The sequence below is a fragment of the Heterodontus francisci genome, chromosome 34 (assembly GCF_036365525.1).
Source record: "Heterodontus francisci isolate sHetFra1 chromosome 34, sHetFra1.hap1, whole genome shotgun sequence".
Taxonomy (NCBI): domain Eukaryota; kingdom Metazoa; phylum Chordata; class Chondrichthyes; order Heterodontiformes; family Heterodontidae; genus Heterodontus; species Heterodontus francisci.
The window spans coordinates 22,879,248-22,899,570 of record NC_090404.1 but is presented as its reverse complement, the minus strand read 5'-3'; the positions used below and the strand labels follow the sequence as shown (position 1 = coordinate 22,899,570).

The 20,323-nt window shown below is 41.6% G+C and overlaps 1 protein-coding gene across 1 annotated transcript; it reads left to right on the top strand.

Annotated features, from left to right (window-relative positions):
* Window positions 1-282: 282 nt before the first annotated feature.
* LOC137348724 (probable G-protein coupled receptor 139) lies at window positions 283-17,430 on the top strand. The gene is made up of 6 exons (XM_068013979.1): window positions 283-369; window positions 526-805; window positions 3,351-3,446; window positions 4,157-4,214; window positions 14,398-14,492; window positions 16,526-17,430. The coding sequence occupies exons 1-6, from the start codon at window positions 283-285 to the stop codon at window positions 17,428-17,430; spliced, it is 1,521 nt and encodes a 506-aa protein (XP_067870080.1).
* Window positions 17,431-20,323: the final 2,893 nt, after the last annotated feature.

Sequence of the window (20,323 nt, the reverse complement as noted above, 5' to 3'; positions counted from 1 at the left end):
ATGGAACTAAGACAAAGGAATAGTCTTGAATCCAGATAAAGTTCAGGCCAGAAAGAATCTGAATTCAGCCTAGGACCCAGCGAAAAGCTATTTAAATTCATGTAACCTCTTCAGAAGTTTGAGGAAAGGGATATCTCGGCATTTGTAATACATTTTGAAAACATAACCAAACAAATGAAATGTCCATAGGAAATCTGGACACTGCTTATGCAAAACAGTTCGATAAGCACAGCTGATGAAGTTTATTCCATGCTTCCTGAAGAGGCTTCTGCAAATTATAAGATGGCAAAAAGGGCTATTCTTGCTGCATATGAGTTAGTCCCTGAAGCTTACCTTCAGAAGTTTCATGTGCAGATTGTCTGGACAGACGTATGTAGAATTTGAGAGGATGAAGCAAATTAATTTTGACTATTAGATACGGGCATTAAAGATTGAAACCACATATGTAAACCTTCCAACATTAATTCTCTTGGAAGAGTTTAAAAATCCATTCCTTCAGTAGTTAGAACTAATGTCGGTAAACAGAAAGTTTTGAAAGCTGGGCAAGCAGCAGAAATTGTGGATGATTTTAAGCTTGTGAAAAAGCCAAAACCTTTTGTCCATCATCCCCATAAATCTGAGAAGGATAGCAAGAGGAAAAGTGAAAGGAAAGCAAGTAGAAGGGAAAAGATGGAACAGCTGGGAAAGCCCCAGGATCACCTCTTCAGGCCAGAAAGGGAGGTGCTGAGGGTAGGAGTGAGGTTTGTAAGCCGAAGCGGTATCTTTGCCACAAAACGGGTCATCTTCGTTCAGAATTCTGCAAAATGTGAGGAAAACTCATAGGACTTCTTGGGGTGCCCAAAGCTAATGCAGAAAACTAGCTCTGACTGGGAGGACAGCAGAACAGGCTGTTGCTGTAATGGCAGCTGTAAAACCAAATACAAAAAACTAAAGGGATGTCGAGGTTGTGAATAATATATGCGAAAGATATAATATATTTTGGTCAAAGGGGAAAGTAATTCCATATCCTTTAAGTGAGGTAGGAAAACCTATCATTATACTCGGGGATACAGGAGCAACTCAATCACTCTTTCTGGGGAAAGATATAACATATCCACCAGAGAGGCCTTGAAAGCTGAAGGTTTAGTTCATTGAATTGACGGGGAGTATATACCTGTCCTTTATATAATGTGCACTTAGAAAATTACCTAATATCTGGGATGGAAGCTTTAGGAGCTGTCCACAGTTTGCTGGTAGAGGAAATTGATCTACTCCAACGAAATGATTTGGCCGGATCAAATGTATCAGTTTCTCCAATAATTACAAAGGAACAAAGAACAAAACAAAGAACAAAGAGCAGTACAGCACAGGAACAGGCCATTCGGCCCTCCAAGCCTGCGCCGGTCTTGATGCCTGTCCAAACTACAACCTTCTATACTTCCGGAGACCATATCCCTGTATTCTCATCCTATTCATGAATTTGTCAAGATGCCTCTTAAACGTCGTTATCGGACATGCTTTCACCACCTCCCCCGGCAGCATGTTCCAGGCACTCACCACCCTCTGTGTAAAGAACTTGCCTCGCACATCCCCTCCAAACGTTGCCCTTCGCTCCTTAAACCTATGTCCCATTGTAACTGGCTCTTCCACCCTGGGAAAAAGCTTCTGACTATCCATTCTGTCCATGCCACTCATAACTTTGTAAACCTCTATCATGTCGCCCCTCCACCTCCGTCGTTCCAGTGAAAACAATCCGAGTTTATTCAACCTCGCCTCTTAGCTAATGCCCTCCAGACCAGGCAACATGCTGGTAAACCTCTTCCATACCCTCTCCAAAGCCTCCACGTCCTTCAGGTAGTGTGGCGACCAGAATTGCACACAATATTCTAAGTGTTGCCTAACTCAGGTTCTGTACAGCTTCAGCATGACTTGCCAATTTTTATACTCTATGCCCTGACCGATGACGGCAAGCATTCCACATGCCTTCTTGACTACCTTATCCACCTACGTTGCCACTTTCAGTGACCCGTGGACCTGTACGCCTAGATCTCTCTGTCTGTCAATACTCCTAAGGGTTCTGCCATTTACTGTATACTTCCCACCTGTATTAGACCTTCCAAAATGCATTACCTCACATTTGTCCAGATTAAACTCCATCTGCCATTTCTCTGCCCAAGTCTCCAACCGATCTATATCCTGCTCTATGCTCTGACAATCTTCATCACTATCTGCAACTTCACCAACCTTTGTGTTGTCCGCAAACTTACTAATCAGACCAACTACATGATCCTCCAAATCATTTATATGTAAAATACAAACAGCAAGGGTCCCAGCACTGATCCCTGTGGAACACCATTAGTAACAGCCCTCCATTCAGAAAAGCACCCTTCCACTGCAAGACTCTGTCTTCTATGATCGAGCCAATTCTGTATCCATCTTGCTGGCTCACTTCTGATCCCGTGTGACTTCACCTTTTGTACCAATCTGACATGAGGGACCTTGTCAAAGGCTTTACTGAAGTCGAAATAGCCACCATCCACTGCCGTTACTTCATCAATCATCTTTGTCACTTCCTCAGAAAACACAATCGAGTTAGTGAGACACGACCTCCCCTTCTCAAAACAATGCTGCCGTGCGCTAATAAGTTCATTTGCTTCCAAATGGGAGTAAATCCTGTCTCGAAGAATCCTCTCCAATAATTTCCCTATCACTGACGCAAGGCTCACCGGCCAATAATTTCCTGGATTATCCTTTCTACCCTTCTTGAACCAAGGAACAGCATTGGCTATTCTCCAGTGTTCTGGGACCTCACCTGTAGCCAATGAGGATACAAAGATTTCCGTCAAGGCCCCAGCAATTTCTTCCCTTGCCTCACTCAGTATTCTGGGGTAGATCCCATCAGGCCCTGGGGACTTATCTAACTTAATGCTTTGCAAGATGCCCAACACCTTCTCTTTTTTGATAACAACATGACCCAGACTATCTACACTACCTTCCCTGGACTCATCAACCACCAAATCCTTCTCTTTGGTGAATACTGATGCAAAGTACTCATTTAGTACCTCGCACAATTACTCTGGCTCCACAAATAGATTCCCTCCTCTGTCCTTGAGTGGGCCAACTCTTTCCCTGGTTACCCTCTTGCTCTTTATATCCGTATAAAAAGCCTTGTGAAGTTAAAGAAAAGGAACAATTACAGGAACAAGATACAGAAATATTTTCTGCGTGTGCAGTGACCCAAGCAATGGCTAAGCAGGTTCCATTGTAAGAAGTAAAAGTGGCACCGCAAAAATGTAGACAAGTACCTGAAAACGTATTTGGCAGTTTAGATATTCCAGATGAGATGCTTAACAGATCTTCTATCATTGCAGCACAGCAAGCTGATCCACCGTTATACAGAATGGCACAGATGGCTCTGACAGAAGCTGAGGCGAAAGGAGTTCCTGAAAGCTATTATACAGAAAACGGTGTTTTAAGGAGGAAATGGAGACTGCCTCATAGGCCTGCGATGAAAACTGGACAGTTATTGAACAGATGGTGGTGCCATCTAAATATCACCAACCATTATTAAGGTGAGCACATGACATTTCTTTTGCAGGATATAGGGGAATTCGGAAGAGTAAATCATGTATAAGTCAAAATTATTACTGGCCAAGCCTTACAAGGGACGTGAAACAATTTTGTAGGACATGCCATATATGCCAAATGGTGGGAAAACCGCTAACTACCATAAAATCGGCACCACTAGTTCCCATACCAGTGATTGAGGAACCATTCAGCAGGGTATTGGGAAATTGTGTAGGAAACTTGTCGAAAATAAAAGTGGGACATCAATACATACTGACTATCATGGATATGGAGACTCGATTTCCAAAGGCAATTCATTTGAGGACAATTACTGCTAAGATAAGAGGAGAAATGTTAACCCAATTCTTTACGAGATATGGGTTACCACTTGAAGTTCAATCGGATCAAGGTTCTAATTTCATGTCTAAGATATTTCAAGACGTCCTGGGCAGTTTGGGTATCAGACTATTAAAATCTTCAGCATATTACCCACAGTCAGAGGGAGCTTTAGAGAGGTACCACTACACTCTCAAAGAAATAATTAGCTCAAACTGTCACAAGTGTCCGCATGACTAGGATGAGGACTAAAATTTTTTTCATTTGCCACCAGAGACTCACCAAATGAGTCTACAGGCTTCAGTCAATTCGAACTGGTTTACAGATATGAGGTAAGAGGTCCTCAAAAACTCATAAAGACCGATTCTTCGAACAAAGAAATGCATTTTCGATATGAGACTATGTATCTGTGTTCTTAGAAAGGCTCACAAAAGCTTCTGGTGAGGCTCAGGAATACCTTTAAAGCATCCGAAGTCAATATGAGAAAAATGGGCAGACGTGAATGCAAACACCCGCAATTTTCAGCCAGGAAATGAAGTTTTGATGTTGTTACCATTACAGGGGGAGCCATTAAAACGCGGTAGAGACGCCCATAGAAAGAGATTTAAAGAATGGGTACGGTAGATTACTTGATTGTCATCCGTGATCACGGGAAGAAGAACCGTTTGTGTCACATCAATCTGTTAAAGCAATATTATCGCAGGGAGGGGGAAAAGCCTCCTATGTCAGGCGATCACGACTGGTGAGAAGGAAAAGGCGAGTGAGGACGAGACAAAAGGAGGCCGAGACAATTCAAAGATTGAACGTCCAACTATCAGGTTAGCGAACACAGAATGTCGAAGAAAATTGGACATCATGCTTTTGCACTTAGATGCAAAACAAGGTGAACACCTAAGCAGGCTTTTAACAACATTTGAAAGAGTTTGTATGGTTAAACCTGAATGTAGAGCCTTAAATAAACATTATTTGGATATAGGGGAATCGTTCCTTTAACGTAAAATCCTTACCACTTAAATCCAGACAAACAGGCCCAAGTAAAAGTAAAAATGCAATACTTGCTGGAAAACAACTTGATCGAACCTAGTCAAAGCAGATGGAGTTCACCAATAATCTAGTACCTAAACCTGATGGATCAGCCTGGTTTTGTATAGAAAAGTCACTGCAGTAACAAAGGCAGACTCCTGCCCAATTCTGCATTTAGAAGATTGCATCGGCAGAGTGGGTAGTGCTAGGTTTCTTACCAAGATCGACCTGTTAAATGGGTATTGGCAAGTTCCATTGACTCCTCGAGTCAAAGGGATATCTTCTTTTGTAACACCTGCTGGTCTTTATCAGTGCCGGGTGATGCCATTCAGGCTAAAAGATGCCCCAGCCACTTCTCAAAGATTAATGAATCAGGTGGTAGCCAGAGTAACCAACTGTGTAGTGTATCTCGATGATACCCTAATATACAGTAACACTTAGCAAGAACACTTAAAACAGCTCCAAATTCTGTTTTAAAAAACTACAAGCAGCAGACTTAGTGATAAATCTGGAAAAAAGCGAATTCAGAAAAACAAGAGTAACGTATCTCGAAGACATAGTGGGAAAAGGGCAAGTGTTGCCAAAAAATTGTAAAGGTACAGGCCTTCATAGAGTTCCCTATCCCTAAATCTAAACATGATCTAATGAACGTTTTAGGGATGTGCATTCTTTTACAAAACAATTGTATGGAATTTTAATACAGTGGCTGTTCCATTAACCCATTTGCTGCAAGAAAGGAAAACAAACTGGTATGATCAGATGAATGCCAGGCAGGTTTTGAAAAGCGAAAGGCAATCTTAACTAAGTAATTCAGAACTTTCCATGCCCCTAGCCAAGTTGTTCCAGTACAGCCACAACACTGGCATCTACTCGACAATGTGGCAAATTTCCCAGGTATTCCCTGGACACAAAAAGCAGAACAAATCCAAACCATCCAATTACCGCCCCATCAGTTTATTGTCGATCATCAGTGCAATGATGGAAGGTGTCATTGGCAATGTTATCAAGAGGCACTTGCTGAGCAATAACTTGCTCAGTGATGCTCAGTTCGCGCTCCTCCAAGGCCTCTCAGCTCCTGAGCTCAATACAGCCTTTGTTCATGGGCAGAAAAGCTGAACTCCAGAGGTGAGGTGAGAGTGACTGCCCTTGACATCAAGGCAGCATTTGACCGAATATGGCATCAAGGAGCCCTAGCAGAACTGGGGTTAATGGAAATCAGGGAGAAAGCTGTCTGCTGGTTGGAATCGGAACTAGCACAAAGGAAGATGCTTGTGGTTGTTGGAGGTTAATCATCTTAGCTCCAGGACATCACTGCAGGAGTTCCTCAGGGTAGTGTCCTAGGTCCAACCATTTTCAGCTGCTTCACCAATGACTTTCATTCGATCATAAGGTCAGAAATGGGGATGTTCACTGATGATTGCACAATGTTCAGCACCATTTCCGACTCCTCAGATACTGAAGCAGTCCATGTAGAAATGCAGCAAGACTTGGACAATATCCAGGCTTGAGGTGATATGTAGCAAGTAACATTTGCGCCACACAAGTGCCAGGCAATGGTCATCTCCAAGAACAGAGAAATTAACCATCTCCCCTTGACATTCAATGGCATTACGATCGCTGAATCCCCCACAACCAACATCCTGCGGGTTAACATTGACCAAACCTGGTCACCATCCGCAAGGCACAAGTCAGGAGTGTGATGGAATGCTCTTCACTTGTATGGGTGGTGCAGCTCCAACAACACTCATGATGCTTGACACCATTCAGCACAAAGCAGTCCACTTGATTGGCACCCCATCTACAAACATTTAGTCCCTCCACCACCGAAGCACAGTAGCAGCAGTGTGCACCATCTATAAGAAGCACTGCAGCAATGCACCAAGGCTCCTTAGATAGCACCTTTCAAACCCTCGACCTCTACCACCTAGAAGGACAGGGCGGAAGATGCATGTGGACACCACCAACTGCAAGATTCCCCCCAAGCCACACACTGGCTTGGGACTATATTGTCGTCCATTCACTGTCGTGTCAAAATCCTGGAACTCCCTTCCTAATCGCACTGTGGGTGTACCGACCGCACATGGGTTGCAGCGGTTCAAGAAGGCAGCTCACAGCCACCATCTCCTGGGCAATTAGGGATGGGAAATAAATGTTGGCCTGGCCAGCGACGCCCGCATCCCATAAAAGAAAAGAATTTTAAAAAAGCTAATGAACCAGTGCTGGCTGCTCCAAATTTTTCTAAACCCTTTTAATAGCGATCGATGTGAGCGACCTGGGGGTTGGTGCAGTCCTATTGCAAGATGACGAATCGGGCATAGAGAAGGCAGTAGAATGCTTTTCTTGAAAACTAAATTGCTTTGAAAAGGTATTCCACTGTGGAAGAAGAATCATTCGGACTTTTGCTGGTTCTCAAACATTTCAAAGCATATGTCCACCAAGACTATAATGAAGCACTAATATGCACTGACCATGAACGATTAACATTGCTGGAAAAATGTAAAAACCGATATGTTAAGACATTTAGATGGAGTTTATTTTTACAGCCTTATCCTTTGAAAATTGTACAGATTTCCGGCAAAAGCAATGTTATCGCCAATGCTTCGTCACGAATTTAACTATGTTAAGTTACATGAATGGCGATGGTATAAATTAAAATTCTATAAATTATCAGTAGAGTGAATGGGGTCATGAATGTGAACAAAAAAATGTTTAAAGTGTTTCAGTTTCTTTTTCTTTTTGCCTTGTAATGAAAAGCATTTTAAGAATGGTGTTCCATTTCACCAAGGGCGAGCTGTTGCTTTTTTCTCCCCTATTTAGAGCATTGTGCCTTTAAAACTCTGTTTAAAAGCAGTGTTGCTTTAAGACTGAGCAAACTGCACCAGCAGCTGCACTTGTTTCCTAGGCCACAGCAGAAGAGAGAGAAGATCATATGGTGTACTGCAGCTTTTAACTCTGGATAAAGACTGGTTTTAACCAGTTAAATGTGAGTCCAGTGAAGCATGTTCTGAAGGAAGAAGTTGCATATCTCTCTTAGCAGGGGCATTTATATTTACCTTCAGTATCGGTATTGCCGAAGAAGAGAATGAAATACATGAAAATAAAACACTTGCCTTCAAGAGGTTCTCTCTGCTGTTTGTTTGTGTTTGCTGGAATTGTCAGTAAAGTTTCTCTTGAAAAACTACGTAATTTCGAATCCAAATAAATCCATGGCTCTACTCATTGTTAAAAGAACTGTGTGATCCCTCCTGCAATCAAAGTACTTCGAATGCCTATCTATTAAAAGAATGTTTCGTCAAATTCGTCTGGAGACTTCGAGTGGTATCTAATTGTTCAGTGTGGGACACCTCACCAAACAGAAACGAAATTCACCAGGACTTACAACTGTCACGGTCCTTTTTTATTCTCTTTGGGAAATATTGTGGCGCGCCTTTAAAGTTGTAAAAGATCAGTACTTCTTTCAGGCAGCAAGCTCTGGAGTCAGTGAGCCAAGGAGCATTCTGGTTGCCAGCTAACAATCAGACAGAGAGAATGAACAGAGCTTCAATTTATCCATTTTGACTTTGAAAGTAGCTGGCAAAAAACTGGTTTGTTCAGATGACAGACTGGTCCAGCAGATGCAGGAAATTGAAGGGATCTCTAAGTCAATTTAAACCCTGGGTAGTTATTCTCTCAAACGTCTAAATTGCTTCAAGCCAAGTTAATTCCTTAAGAAATATTTTTTTTATTCTTTCACAACAAATTATTGATCTGCTGTGTTCATCACCGGAAAAAATGAAGAATTTAAAACTACTATTATTGAACTGAACTGATGTATTCCTCTCTTTGAAAGGATCTTCAGATTGACCAGACCTTGGAAGACTGAAATTGAACTTTGAATCTGTTGTATCAGAAGACTGTTCTTCGGAAGCATACTCTGCAAAGACTTTTTTGTTTTTTACTATTTTTTCGGGCAGTTAATTAAAACACAAGCTACTGTTAGTTTGTGTATATGTATGCGAATGTGGGAGTTAGCTTCTTAAATAAGAAGTTATAGCATCTTTAGATATTGGTTTATCTTAGTAGTGTTTCAGATTTTTTTTTAGTTTTTAAAAAATAAATAGTTAATTTGTTGAAATCTAAAGATACCTAGTTTGATTCGCTTCATTCGGGGGTTACTAGATTCTTCAATTCGGCTGCTGCTTTCTTTGGTTTAGAAAACTTAAAGAAATATGTTGCAACCTTTGGAGCAACGGGACTAAATTGACAGTACGTTGCTCCCACCATGATCTGAATCATGTATTTTGGTTGGGGGCTTTGGCGTGAGAGGTCTTATCATATATTAATTGGGGGCTCATTTGTGATCGAAACGTGTTTTAATTAGGTTGCTCACATCTGGGATCAGAATCAGACTAATTTGGAGGGCTCGTGCTTGGAATCATATTAATTGCTTGTTTCTGGGATAACATACAAATTGGGGTCTTGCATCTGGCAGGATATCAATTGCTCTCGTGTCTGGGATCATATCAATTGGAAACTCGATTGTTGGGATCTAAATCTAACGCCAATTATGAAGAAATAAAAGGAACCAGGCCCCTTGTATAATAAGATACAGTCTAAGCCACAGTAATGGCATTATCGCCTGCAGGAGAGTTTTTGCGAAAGGAATATGTTTCCCTCAGGGACTTGATGCCTTTAACCAAGGACACATTAAAAGAATTGGCAGAAGAATTGGGGGTGGAATTGAAATCAGGTGCCAAAAAGCAGAGATAATTGACATAATAGTGCAACATCTGGAATTAGAAGAAGAAGAAGAAGAAAAAGAAGGGTAATATAAGTACCCTTATATAAGAAGGTTTGAAGTCATCGGGTTATGCAATGGTATTGGCTAGGATTCAGTTAGAAACGAAAATAAACCTGAGGCTGAAAAAGAAAAAAAAAGCAATAACAATAAGAAAACTGAACTTCAGGGAGAAAATGAAAGAGAAAATAGGGAATTTAGGCTAAAAGAGATGCACCTAAGACAAAAGGGTAGTCTTAAATCCAGTAGGGAAGGATCTTGGCTCAAAAGAACAGGAAGTTAAATCAGTATGAGCAGAGATACGAAATAACAAGGAGAAGATAAGACATGTGAGAGGTGTTTCATAGAAAAAGACCCATTGAAAGGTTAAGGCACAGAAAGAGGCCACTTGACCCATCGTGTCTGTGCCGGCCGAAAAATGAACCATCCTTTTAATCCCACCTTCCAGCATTTGGTCCATAGCCTTGCAGATTACAGCACTTAAGGTACATATTCAGACTTCTTTTGAATGATTGGAGCGTTTCTGCCTCCACCACCTTCTGTGTGAAAACAAAATCCTCAATACCCCTCCGATTTTTCTACCAATCACTTTAAATCTATGCCGCCTAGTTACTGACCTCTGTGCGAAGGTGAATAGGTCCTTCACCTTCACTCTATCCAGGCCCCTCAAAATTTTGTACATTTCATTCAGACCTCCCCTCAACCTTCTCGGTTCCAAGAAGAACAACACCAGCCTATCCAATCTTTCCTCATAGCTGCATTTTTCCAGCCCTGGCAACATCATCGTACAACTCCTCTTTACCCATTCAATGCAATTACATCCTTTCTGCAATGAGGTGACCAGAACTGCACACAGCACTCAAGTTATGGTTTAACCAATAAGTTATACAGTTCCAGCATAGCCTCCCTGCTCTTATATTCTATTCCTATGCTAATAAAGGAAAGGAATCCGTATGCCTTCTTCACCAATTTATCGACCTGTCCGACTACCTTCAGGGATCTTTGGACATTCACTCCAAAGTCCCTCACTTCCTCTACACTTCTCAGAATGTTTCCATTAATCGTGTATTTATTTGCCTTGTTTGACCTTCCCAGATGCATCCCCTCACATTTCTCCGGGTTTAATTCCATTTGACACTTTTCTGTCCATCTGACCAGACTATCGATATCTTCCTGCCACCTACAGCTATCCTCCTTCACTATCTACCACACGACCAATTTTTGTGTCATTTGTAAACTTCTTGATCATGCCCCCTACATTTATGTCTAAATCGTTAATATGTACCACAAAAGGCAGGGGACCCAGTACTGAGCCCTGTGGAATGTCACTGGAAGCAGCCCTCCAGTCACAAATGCATCTGTCAACAATTACTCTTTGTTTCCTACGACTGAGCCAATTTTGTTTACAACTTGCTGAATTTCCCATTTTCCATGGGATTGTATTTTTTTTAAAGTCTTCCATGTGGGACCTTGTCAAAAGCCTTTCTAAAATCCAGGTAGACCACATCCACTATTCTACCCTCATCTATCTTTCTTCTTACTTCCGAAATTCGATCAAGTTGGTCAAACACGTTCTTCCCTTACAAAATCCATGCTGAATTTTTAAATATTATTCTTTCATGGGATGTGGGCGACGCTGGCCAGGCCAGCATTTATTGCCCATCCCTAATTGCCCTTGAAAAGGTCGTGGTGAGCTGCCTTCTTGAACCGCTGTAGTGCATTTTGGGTAGGTATACCCACAGTGCTGTTCGGAAGGGAGTTCCAGGATTTTGACCCAGCGACAGTGAAGGAACGGTGATATAGTTCCAAGTCAGGATGTTGTGTGACTTGGAGGGGAACTTGCAGGTGGTGGTGTTCCCATGCATCTGCTGCCCTTATCCTTCTAGTTGGTCGAGGTCGCGGGTTTGGAAGGTGCTGTCTAAGGAGCCTTGGTGCATTGCTGCAGTGCATCTTGTAGATGGTACACACTGCTGCCACTGTGCGTCGGTGGTGGAGGGAGTGAATGTTTGTAGATGGGGTGCTAATCAAGCGGGCTGCTTTGTCCTGGATGGTGTCGAGCTTCTTGAGTGTTATTGGAGCTGCACCCATCCAGGCAAGTGGAGAGTATTCCATCACACTCCTGACTTGTGCCTTGTAAGATGGTGGACAGGCTTTGGGGAGTCAGAAGTTGAGTTACTCGCCTCAGGATTCCTAGCTTCTGACCTGCTCTTGCAGCCATGGTATTTACATGGCTACTCCAGTTCAGTTTCTGGTCGATGGTAGCCCCTAGGATGTTGATAGTGGGTGATTCAGCGATGGTAATGTCGTCGAATGTCAAGGGGAGATGGTTAGATTCTCTCTTGTTGGAGATGGTCATTGCCTGGCACTTGTGTCGCGCGAATGTTGCTTGCCACTTATCAGCCCAAGCCTGGATATTGTCCAGGGCTTGCTGCATTTCTGCATGGACTGCTTCAGTATCTGAGGAGTCACGAATGGTGCTGAACATTGTGCAATCATCAGTGAACATCCTCACTTCTGACCTTATGATTGAAGGAAGGTCATTGATGAAGCAGCTGAAGATGGTTGGGCCTAGGACACTACCCTGAGGAACTCCTGCAGTGATGTCCTGAAGCTCAGATGATTGACCTCCAACAACCATAACCATCTTTCTTTGCGTTAGGTATGACTCCAGCCAGCGGAGATTTTTCCCCCTGATTCCCATTGACCTCAGTTTTGCTAGGGCTCCTTGATGCCATACTCGGTCAAATGCTGCTTTGATGTCAAGGGCAGTCACTCTTACCTCACCTTGATTATCCTTGATTAACCTGTGCCTTTCTAAGTGACAGTTTATCCTTTCTCTAGAATAGATTCCAAGTGGTAGCTACACTGTTGGATATTGTGTTAATCAAAGGCAATTAAGATGGGCAACAAATCCCTGCCTTGACAGAGATGCACATCAATAAATAAAAGGATCTTGTAAGAATGGTCGACATTCAACGGCTGATGTTTAGGTGCACCAGCCTTATAAATACTGTCACTACAAGTGCAGGTCAGAGGTTGGGATTTCTGCCGCAAGTAGCTCACCTCCTGACTCCCCAAAGCCTTTCCACACCGAATGAAACCTTACTTAACTGAATCCATGCACAATAAATGCAAAAAAGCCGAAATGTACATGTCCACACTGAGTGTAGCCATGCGAAACTGAGCATTTGTACAATAAACGTAACCTTAATGAACTGCACCCCTCCACACTGAAAGTAAATGTGCAGAACTGGACCTGCACACGTTGACAGTAACTGTGTTCAACTAGCCATCTACACATTAAATCTAAGTGCGCTGATCTGGGCAATATCATATTGGCAGTAATCGTGCTGAATTGGGCCTGTCCACATTCAATGGAACCCAGCGGAATTGAAGCCGCCCTCACTGAAAGTAACAGTACAAAACTGGATCTGTCCACTTGGAATGTGATTGTGCTGAAATTGAACTTTAGACCCTGAATATTACATTGTCGGTCTGGACCATACGAACATACGAATTAGGAACAGAAATAGGCCATTCGGCCCCTCGAGTCTGCTCTGCCATTCAATAAAATCATGGCTGATCTGTCTGTGTCCCGAATTCCACACTTACATTTACTCTCCATAACCTTTGATTATCTTGCCTAACAAGAATCTATCTACCTCTGCCTTAAAAATGTTCAATGACCCACCTCCACCACCTTCTCAGGCAGAGAGTTCCAAAGTCACACAACCCTCTGAGAGAAAAAAAATCTCCTCATCTCTGTCCCAAAAGGGCGTCACCTAATTTTAAAATAATGTCCCCTAGTTCTGGACTCACTCACATTCACCTTGGCAAGACCATCCAGTATCTTGTATCACCAGCCCACACTAACTATCACAGTGCTTGTTGAGTCTGTGTCTACCAAACGCAACTTTACTGAAATTGACCGGTCAATGCTGAATACAATCGTGTTGAATTGGACTTTTCAACACTGAGATTTGCTATGCACAACTGGACGTGGAATGTAACCAGACTGAACCCATTAATACCGAGAGTAACTGTGCTGAACTAAACTTGTGAACACAGATTGTGATCCTGCTGAACTTGACCTCTCTAGACTGCATATAACTGCATCGACCAGGAGCAGTCTATATTAACTGTAAATGTGCTGAACTGGACATGTGTGCATTGAATATAACTGTAGTGCACTTAACCGTCAATACCGAATGGAACCATGCTGAACTAAACGTTTCCAAACAAAACATAAACGTACACAACTGCACCTATGCAGACTGAAAGTACTGTGCTGACTTCGAGCAGTACACCCTGAATAAATTCAGCTGCGTTGAAGTGAATGCACCATCTCAGCAGAATTTGGAGTCAGGTGCATATGACCCGGGATCACACGGACTGGAGCTGAATAGTGTTCAGGAGGGACAACTTTGTTGTCGTTTCCTTCAGGAGCAGAATATCTCATTGCAACTGTCTATTAAACCATTCATTATTTTAACAGTGACTAGGACCATATTATAGCCTCTGGGTATTTCACTTTAGAGTCGTGTCAGATCCCTTCAAAACGAATGCATTCCATCAAAACAAAAACATGATCCCGGCAGCAGCTGCCAAATCTGTTTTTTTCATTAGTGTAATTAATGTAAAACATCAATGCATATAATTATCTCCCTGGAGCCTGAAGTTGGGTATAAATATGATAATCTTTGAACATCGTTCAGAGGGTGCTCAAATCTTCTGATAGAAATGCATGCAACAGCTAATGGTCCGGTGTTTGCCATTTACTATCCCATCCTTGCAGCTATTGGGGTTCCAGGTAAAGTACTATAGTTAATTATTAGTTGTAGTAATCATTGATTAGATGTGTCACTGCTCTCATTTACTAGTAGCGCTTCTCCACGCTCTGGATATTCGTTGTCCCCTTTAAATGGGATAATCTTCTACTTTAATGGGAAAATTTCTTCCCTCCAGTTAGTATAATTACTCCCCTTTTACAGTATATATATTTTTTCCATTCATACGGTATTAATTTCCCATTTGAACGGCGCATTTTTTACATTCACTGATGTTTTTCGTCATTAATTATATAATTACTCCTTTTCAGAAGTATAATTTCTCCCCATTACTGGTTTAATCTCTATACATTTCTAATGCTATCTCTCCTGCTTGCCAATATCACTTTCCACTTTCACAGCTCAATTTCACCTCTTCAGTCGTATCATTTTCCCATTAACTGGTGTAATTTTTCCCGTTTAAATGTGCAATCTAGGGCTTCTGGCTGTATAATTTCTCCAATTTACTGTGCCATTTCATGGTGAAGATGTAATTCTATGCTGTTGCTGCTTACTGTAGGTGAATTATCACATTGTTATCATGGCGTAAATGTAATTCCTTTGCATTAGTGACACTATTACTGTGGGTGAATTATCACAATGTTATCATGGTGCAAATGTAGTTCCATTATGTTATTGTCGTTGCTACCGTGGATGATTTATCACAATGTTATCACCGTGTACTTGGAGGTGTGTTGTGTTAATGGAAAGCACAATAATTGACTGATTTTCACAACTGTCTCGCTGATTAAAATTCTTCAAGAATTAAATAAATCCTGGCTGTATTTAACTAATAAATTTATAGAAAGAACATTATCAGGCATCGAATTGTTACCAGGAACATAAGCACTAACAAGTGGCCATTTTATGAATGAATCTGCACTTCCCATAAACTCACAGAATGAGGTGTTTGTGATCTTAGTCTCCAACTCTTGCTGCTTGAACCGGCTCTTCTTTTCCACATTAGCTGCTGATGACTGTTCTCCAGTGGCCTATACCGGGCGTGAATGTTCCTTCTGCACACAAGGCTATGGACCAAGTGCTGGTAAATGGGATTAGAATAGATAGGCGCTTGATGGCTGGCACAGACACGGTGGACCGAAGGGCCTCCTTCTATGCTGTATAACTCTATGACTCTATGAGCCCCTGGCAATATCCTGGACTGTCCTCAATCTTTTCTGAATATTTTGTGTAACTGGTGACATCACTCGCATTTGAGTCAAAAACAATGTTTTAATTTCAATACCCACTATTGGACTAAGCTGATCACCTATGCTGGCAGCTCAGCACAGTACTGGAGAACTGCCACATTGCAGGAGGGATATTTCCTCAAATGAGAGCTCATAATAAGCTTGTTCTGGAGGTTCATATTGACACGGAAGTTCTCAGGGGACCAATGGAGAAGCAGTCTGAGTTATCACTGCGTCTTCAACAACATCCCCTTTGGAAAGTGAGAAAGCATTAATTGTCCATTTTGGTTCTCTCTGCTTGAGAATCTTTCTGAACAAGTTCACAATCGAATCTTCCAGCAATGAATCATTTTACAGGAATTCGTTGGATGGGGGGTTTTAAGTATATAATCCGTTTTAAATGCAAATTTTTCTTACTTCCCTGTTAGTTTACACTTTTATTGTCGGTTATTGTATTATTTACTCTGTTAAATATCTTCTAGAATATGTCACTGATGTTATTTTTCTTGTCTGCTTGATGTTACCATTTCGGTTTCAATGGGTTTCCGATGCCTTCTTGTTCTCCATTATTTGTATTATTTTACATTCCGATGTTATTGACCTATCTGATTTGTGATCCAGATGATATTGTAAACACAGAAGCATGTGCACGGAGGTTAAGCGATAGTTTTCCACTCAGGGTCACCCGTCAAAGCTGCGAATTTCACAAAGAATTCTGTAAAACGGATGATTTTGTTGGAAACTGGACCAATAATTTTTCGGTTTTCGTTCTCTCACACACCTACACTCTACCTCTTTCTCTTATTCTCTCTCTGTCTCTATTACAGCTAACTTGGCAGTGATTGTGATCCTGTCCCGAGGAAAATGCGGTCTCTCCAAATGTATCACTTACTACCTGATGTCCATGGCAGTGACAGATCTGCTGGTCATGATCACCGTTGTGATATTAAACCGGATTGTTGGTATTTATTTCCCACTCAGTTTCCTATCCATCACACCGCTATGCAGTCTCCGTTCTGCCCTAAACTTTGCGATCGTAGACAGTTCTGTCTGGTTCACTGTCGCTTTCACTGTTGATCGATTTATGGCCATTTGTTGCCAGAAGCTGAAAATAAAATACTGCACCGAGAAAACGGCAGCACGGGTAATAGGAATCGTGTCCACACTGAGCTGTATAAAAAATACCTTTCGGTATTTTATATATGAACCTTTATATATAATTAACTATATACCCTGGTTTTGCAGTACAAAATTAATATTTTATACATCACCGGCATGGGCAGCATATGATTGGATTCATCGCATTTTGACCCCTTGTCTCCCATTCATTCTGATTTTACTGCTCAATGCTCTGACAGTCAGACACATTCTAGCAGCCAGTAGAGCTCGCAGGAGACTCCGGTCCCACAGCAGCGGAGAGACTCAGAGTGACCCAGAGATGGAGAAGCGGAGAAAGTCGATCGTTTTACTCTTCTGCATCTCGGGCAGTTTCATCCTGTTATATTTGCTACTTCTTATAAATTTCCTCTATGTCCGAATTGCAAAACTTAGTTATTTTTCCGGTTCCAATTTCAATGGAGCAAATTTTATGCTGGACCAAAGCGGATATATGCTTCAGCTTTTGAGTTCCTGTGTCAATCCATTTATTTATGCGGGGATCCAGAGAAAATTCAGAGAAGAGTTAAAAAGCGGGGTGAAATATCCACTGAGTCTAATTGCTAAATTGTTTTAACGATGAAAATTGTGCAATTCAACATAAATAGCACGTTATATTCCATTCATTGCTGTCCTTATGCATGTTGTACTCGGCCCCCTTCCCAGAAAAATAGTCGCTCGCTTTGATATCCTTATCCATTATCTGATTTTAAGAATGGATAAACAACACCGCATCAACGCAAAATTCAGTGCTGTGACATGCTCTCGGTTAGTTAGGCTCCTACCTCTGCCGACTTTAGCTTAGTACATTCCCATCAGCCGCAAGGGCCCCTAAATATCGTTACATTCATGTGGGAGACGGAGTCCGATCTGTTATTAGTTATCAAGGTTAAGTGTTCATTGAAGGGACATTAATATCCCTGCTCGGAATGATTCGACTCTTAAGTGTAGTGTAACATTATTAGTTTACTAAAAAGTTGCTAACCACAATATTCATTTTTAAAATTTAGCTATTGTAAACGAACAACTGATTTGTTATTTCAACTAACGTGTAGCTGTATTAGAACTCTTCTTTGTATTATGGTAAAGTGGGAAACCTAGAAAAAAATGTACACTATAGCCAAGGTGACAAGGTAGAGGCATTCTGGGAGATTATGTCAAGTTTTAAAATGCTTAGTTGAAGTAAAACGGTGAGACTTTGAGAGCAGAGAGTGAAAGCAGAGTCTGTAAGAACAAAATGTAGTTTTGAATTGAGATAAGGAACGTTAGAATGTAAAAGCATGGAATACAATAATAAACACAAAGGGGGAATACTTATGCAAATCCAAAAATTACCAACACGCAAATAATGATCCTTGATTGGTTAAGAAAGGCATCCTTTAAACACAAAGCGAAAGATGATTGGGATTAGGGAGGATTAATTGGAAAGTACCCATGATAAAGGAAGCCTTGACCTTTTCCCTGTATGACAGAAAACTTTAAACAACAAGAGGCGATAAATACAAACAAACCAGTTTAATATCACAGGCGTGATCATGACCAGGAGATCTGTAACTGCCATGGACACCAGGTAGTAGGCGATGCATCTGGAGAGACTGCATCTTCCTCTGGACAGGATCACAATGGTTATGAAGTTAGCTGTAACAGAAAGAGAGAGAGACTGAGCGAAACGTGGAGCGTGCTTATGTATGAGCAAGACCAAGACTGACTTCCAGTAAATTCAACAGTTTAGCAACATTTTTGTGCAAAATTTGTAGCTTTGACACGAGATCGTGAGTTGGAAACGATTGCTTCCGCTACAGGCACTGTTTCTGTGTTTGAAATAATCATCCGGATTAAAAATAAGACAGACCACCAACATCAGAATGCAAAATGCAATGAAACAAAATGAAGAACAAAAAGGAATCGAAAATACACAGAAACCAACAAAAAAGCTTGCACTTGAAACGAATTATATCCTGGTAAGGACCTAAAACGCCTTAATCAGAAGAACTACTGTAAAATTATTCACTATTGGAAAATTCAGTAGTCAATGTGTTCGAAAATACCCTCAAACATTTGCCGTTTTCAGGCTTTGCAGAGGGTATGTTGGTGAGAGCACAGCGATAACTCTGAGTGCTTCTCCTGATAGTCGCCTTCCATGTCCCGTGTTGATCTGTACCAGCGAAACTGGGAGATGACGAGGTCTTATTCGATGAAAGGTCCCTCCGATTATGTAGCACTTCCTCAGGACTGCACTGTGCTATCAGGATGAATGATCAGCTTAGTCCTATAGTGAATATTGCAATGAAAACGTGTGCCGAAGATGCGAAAGATGTCACCCGTTCTATGGCCACACACAATGTGGAGCAAAGTGTGAACACGGAAACAGACAGGACTACTGCCAGGTGCAAGAAGTAAAAGGAACGCTCAGACTCTGTATTGGTCACGGTGGAACAGTCAGCAGTAGCTAAAGTGGAACAGGAGAGCTGGAATGAACCGTTAGAGTTATACGGAGAAAAAAAAACAAATTGCTGTCTGTGAGTTTAGAGTAAGTACAAATTCATTCGTAAAGTGACCACACGTTGCACTGCTTATATTTCAGTCAACAACGGAATACCAAACAATATCACTTCGTTAAATTCAGTCGGGCATTATTCAATTGCTGAATGATTTCACACAATGAATCATTTGTGGAAATCAGACCCCTGTCAAAGTAAAGAACACAATAGACCTCCTTGTAGACAGTGACATTAACACCCTGATAACTGTGTAATAACTAACCAACAGCAACAGTATCAATTATACAATAGAACTACATTTACATCGTGATAACAGTGTGATAAGTCACCCACAGTAACACTGTCAATAATAGAACTCCATTGACACTGTGATAACAGAGTGATAGTTCTGTCAGATTGGCAGTGTCAATAATCACATTTACAACGTGATAACAGAATGATAATTGATCCATAGCAATAGTGTCAATAACACAACAGAACTACATTTACACTATAATAACAGTGTGATAATTCACCCACAGCAGCAGTATCAATAATACAACAGAACTACATTTACACCATGATTACAGTCTGATAATTCACCCAGAGTAACAGTGTTAATAGCAGAATAGAACTACATTTACACTGTGATAACAGTGTGATAATTCACCCACAGAAACAGTATCAATAATACAATAGAACCGGCCGTCCATGTCTCCGCTATAAAGACGTCTGCAAACGCGACATGAAATCGTGTGACATTGATCACAAATCGTGGGAGTCAGTTGCCAGCATTCGCCAGAGCTGGCGGGCAGCCATAAAGACAGGGCTAAATTGTGGCAAGTCGAAGAGACTTAGTAGTTGGCAGGAAAAAAGACAGAGGCGCAAGTGGAGAGCCAACTGTGCAACAGCCCCGACAAACAAATTTCTCTGCAGCACCTGTGGAAGAGCCTGTCACTCCAGAATTGGCCTTTATAGCCACTCCAGGCG